Source organism: Rosa chinensis, chromosome 2, assembly GCF_002994745.2.
Source record: "Rosa chinensis cultivar Old Blush chromosome 2, RchiOBHm-V2, whole genome shotgun sequence".
NCBI lineage: Eukaryota > Viridiplantae > Streptophyta > Magnoliopsida > Rosales > Rosaceae > Rosa > Rosa chinensis.
This window is the reverse complement of record NC_037089.1, coordinates 45,277,705-45,281,723: the sequence shown is the minus strand read 5'-3', so window position 1 is coordinate 45,281,723 and position 4,019 is coordinate 45,277,705. Positions and strand designations below refer to the sequence as shown.

At 40.6% G+C, this 4,019-nt stretch overlaps 1 protein-coding gene across 2 annotated transcripts; it reads left to right on the top strand.

Moving 5' to 3' along the window:
- The first annotated feature begins 277 nt into the window (after window positions 1-277).
- Window positions 278-1,235, top strand: LOC112184869 (heavy metal-associated isoprenylated plant protein 28). Of its 2 annotated transcripts, XM_024323096.2 has the most exons (3): window positions 278-409; window positions 551-626; window positions 779-1,235. In XM_024323096.2, the coding sequence occupies exons 1-3, from the start codon at window positions 404-406 to the stop codon at window positions 1,138-1,140; spliced, it is 444 nt and encodes a 147-aa protein (XP_024178864.1). In that variant the 5' UTR covers window positions 278-403; the 3' UTR covers window positions 1,141-1,235. The 2 variants fall into 2 exon arrangements, with proteins under 2 accessions (XP_024178864.1, XP_024178865.1); XM_024323097.2 differs by lacking the exon at window positions 278-409 and having other exon boundaries at window positions 545-626.
- Window positions 1,236-4,019: the final 2,784 nt, after the last annotated feature.

Below are 4,019 nucleotides of genomic sequence, written 5' to 3'. Positions count from 1 at the left end.
TCTGCTCCGTCGGTCAATAATATCAACCATGCATCAAGTTTCCTATTATGAGTAATAACTAAATAAGGACTCAAAGTGTGAAACAGAAAGTCAATGCTCCCCAACTCTATCTAATTAAACGTTTAAAGTAACCTCTTGCTTAAGGAAACCATCTGTAACATGCAAGGCAGTTTATAAAACAATTGAAGGTCGGTGTATGAAATTCATAAACTATGACCCAGAATGGTTCAATTATAAATTCTGGGAGCCAGGAAAGAATTCCATATATTTATAGTGGCAAAACTCCATCATAATTTTACATTGATCATACTTCCAAAAAATCATAAATTGATACAGATATATTGGTATTCATTATTCAAACACATAGCTCGATACAAAAGTGCACAATTTGTCCAGGAGCAGAATGACGGTAAGCCAACCTCGACCTTTATTGTGTGTTTTTCTTTTTTGGTCTATTCATTTCCTCACTAATTACAACGTCTATCATACTTTGGCCAAGAATATCAGACTTTGATTTGAGTACATACTAATTGGATTACTGATCATGCAGACGATAGAGATGAGAGTGCATATGGACTGCCCCGGATGCGAGAGCAAGGTTAGAAGTACACTTCAGAAGCTAAAAGGTAAGTCAATTCCGGGTATCTGAGATTAAGGTAAATCGCAACCTAGCTAATAATTAAGCTCGACAGACCCGATCTGGGTACGGAAAACATGATCATGCATCAATCCATTTGGTGAATTACAGATCGATTGTTTGTATGTTGTTTTGGTTTAGGTATCGACAATGTTGAGATAGACATGGCTCTGCAGAAGGTCACAGTGACCGGGTGGGCAGACCAAAAGAAAGTTCTCAAGACGGTTCGAAAAACTGGTCGAAGAGCGGAGCTCTGGCAATTCCCCTTTAATAATTCAAATTCAGACAACAGCGATGTATACAATCAGAGTCAGTGTAATGGTCCGATTAATAACTATGCTCCCCAGCCTTCCTCATCTTACAACTACTACAAGCACGGATATGACAGTGGTCCTTCTTCTAACTATGGCTATTCTCAGAACCCTGCACATTCCTCCGTTTACGGGTATCAACCTACGACGGCCTTCAGTGACGAAAACCCTAATGCTTGTTCTGTAATGTGATCATGGGCTATACTCTTTATTTTCAATAATAAGGATCCATTGAAGTATGCATTTAACGTACTTTTGAATTTGAGTTGAAAAGTTGAAATAATACATGTACCTTTCGAGTTTATTAGTATTTCTCTTCATTTTGTCAGAAAGTTAATGTTATATGCGAAGCTAATTCACAAGGAAAAAAACTTGCGTGTGTGTGTGTGATATATATATATATATAGAGGCCGGTTCTGAAGCAGACGTCCGCACTTTGCTAAAGTGCGGACGGCGACGCAGCAGCGGCGTTCCAGGCGGCGACGGCGTTCCAGGCGGCGACGGCGGCTCGGGGCTTGGCGGACGGGTCTGGGTAGCGTTCGAGGTCGGAGGAGGTCCGAGTTGCAGGTTCTGGGCAGCAACCCGACCTGCAACTGCAGGTTTTCTGGGCAGCGCTGCAACGACGTCGCCGGCGACTCCACCGACTGCAGACCTCTCCGCCCGACCCCTGGCATCCTTCCGGCAACCTCCGCCGCTCCGTCGCGCCGAGAACCGAGCTGCAGCAGCGCCGTCCACACTTTAACGAAAGTGCGGACGTCCTCTTTGGAACGCCTCCGTGTATATATATATATATATATATATATATATATATATACAGATCCTATCCAGAGCGGAGCTCCGCTTTGAAATTAACGTGTGAAGTTCGAGTTTTTGGTCACTTTTCGGTCGCATATCCACATCTCGACCGTTCAGTTTTTAGGTACTAGTGTATAGATCATCTCTGCCAATTTTCAGCCAAATTGATGATCGTTAAGGTATCTAACTAGCTTAAACCAATGGACGGACTGAATCTGTCAACCTGAACCGTACTAGCTTTAAGGCAGTTATCAATGCCTTAACTATCATCATTTTGGCTGAAAATTTGTAGAGACGATCTATACACTAGTGCCTAAAAACTGAACGGTCGAGATGTGGATGTGCGACCGAAAAGTGACCCAAAACTCGAACTTCACACGTTAATTTTTAAAGCGGAGCTCCGCTCTGGATAGGATCTGTATATATATATATATATATATATATATATTATTTTTGGATCCTAATTGATTAGTAGCGAGAACCCTAATTCTACAATGTCTCTGACCGATAAACTTTATTTGAAAAAAGAAAACAAAAGAGAAAAACATATGGTAAACAATCCATAAGTAGGCCATATATGGAAAGCCGGGAAACTACTGGTATCTACCAAATTAGTTTATTAGGATAATGACCATTTACACAATTTTAGAATAAAAATTGTCCACTTACCCAAACACTCTAAGAGATTTCCCTAATACCCAATCAATTATTATTATTTTTTTGGGACATTTTTGCCCTCTCCTTCTTTGTCATTTAGAGAGAGAAGTCAACAGAAACCTTTGCCGGACTCCGGTGACCATTGGCCGGCCGAGGACCCTGGTGACCTGAATCAGGCGACCGGTGACCGGATTCCGGCGTCTGAATTTATTGCTCCCTAATAATACCCAGTAACCATATTATTGCCCCTCAATAATCATATTATTGCCCCTCAATAATCATATTATTGGCCCCCAATAATCATATTATTGCCCCAATAACATTTTTATTAGGGATCAATAATTAGTGAAAAATGAAGATGTTTTTAATTTTGAAAGTTTTAGTATGTTTATCAAAATAAATAATCTTATTATTGCCCCCCAATAATCTTTTTACTGCCACCCAATAATCTCATTATTATCTTCTAATAAACGTTTTATTGCCCACTAATGATCTTTTTACTGCTTGCACTTGGGCTTTATGAAATTTCTCATTCAATGGAAAAAAGAAAAAGAAAAAATCGTAAAAGACAACACCCAGTTGATACGCAATGTCTTATCTCCCTTTTCTTATCTAATTAAGCTGACTAGCTGAGGGCCCAGACTTCTTCTGCACATGGTAATTGCCCAAGAGATAATATCATGGTAGCAGATGAAAGTCTTTGGTTTGGCAATCGTGGGTTTCAATACTTTTCTTCAACTCCATCCTCCCAGAAGATTATGATTCACCAGTTTCATCCGTTGCTGCTCAAAACGTCGCCGTCTGTGGCATTCCCCAACCAACAAGTACTCGATCTTCAACTAGCCTCATCTCCCGCGGCTTCTTCCTCCACCGCACCACTGCCGACCTCAACCTCAACCACCTTAACAAACTCTTCGTCGTTGTCAGGTTCCCCAAGCAGGACCCGGCCGAGATCCGGATTGCTCTGGAACACACTGCCTTTTCTGGCTCAAGTACGCCAAGACGAGTGCTCACTTCTCACGTCTTCGTCGTTGTCATCACCGCCAAGACTACTGCTGCTTACGGGTCCAAGCAAGATCTCTTTCCTTGCCGGAAAGAGATCGAAAAGGGGAGGGCTGGGGGAAGAGAGAGAGAGAGAGAATGTGTAATTGTGAGTGATTTGTAGTTTCATAATTTTTGAAGGTTAAAAGTGACATTTTATCTTTAAATTGGGTAAGTGGGCATATTAACATCTTACTGGAGTAAGTGGGTTCATAATAGTCTAAAATTGGGCATTTGGTCAAGATTTATTTAATCAAAGCCAGTTATGTATGCACGAATGGACTATATGTACAAACTGTTATATTTGATACATACGAATGCATAACATATGGATTAATTTTCATTTCATTACTTCGAAGTACATACATCTTCAATCTCCCATAAGTGTCTATCACGATGACGTCCGAAAATAGGATGATCCATGATCAAAACTAATGATTTGGCGAGGACTAGACATGTCATAACTCACCAAAGTATTTTCATTGTCCATACCTGTATATTTTGATATGGGTTAAATACTGTTTGCACCCTGAACTTTGAGGGAAAAAACAGTTTAGTTCCTTCCTTTTTAATTTCAT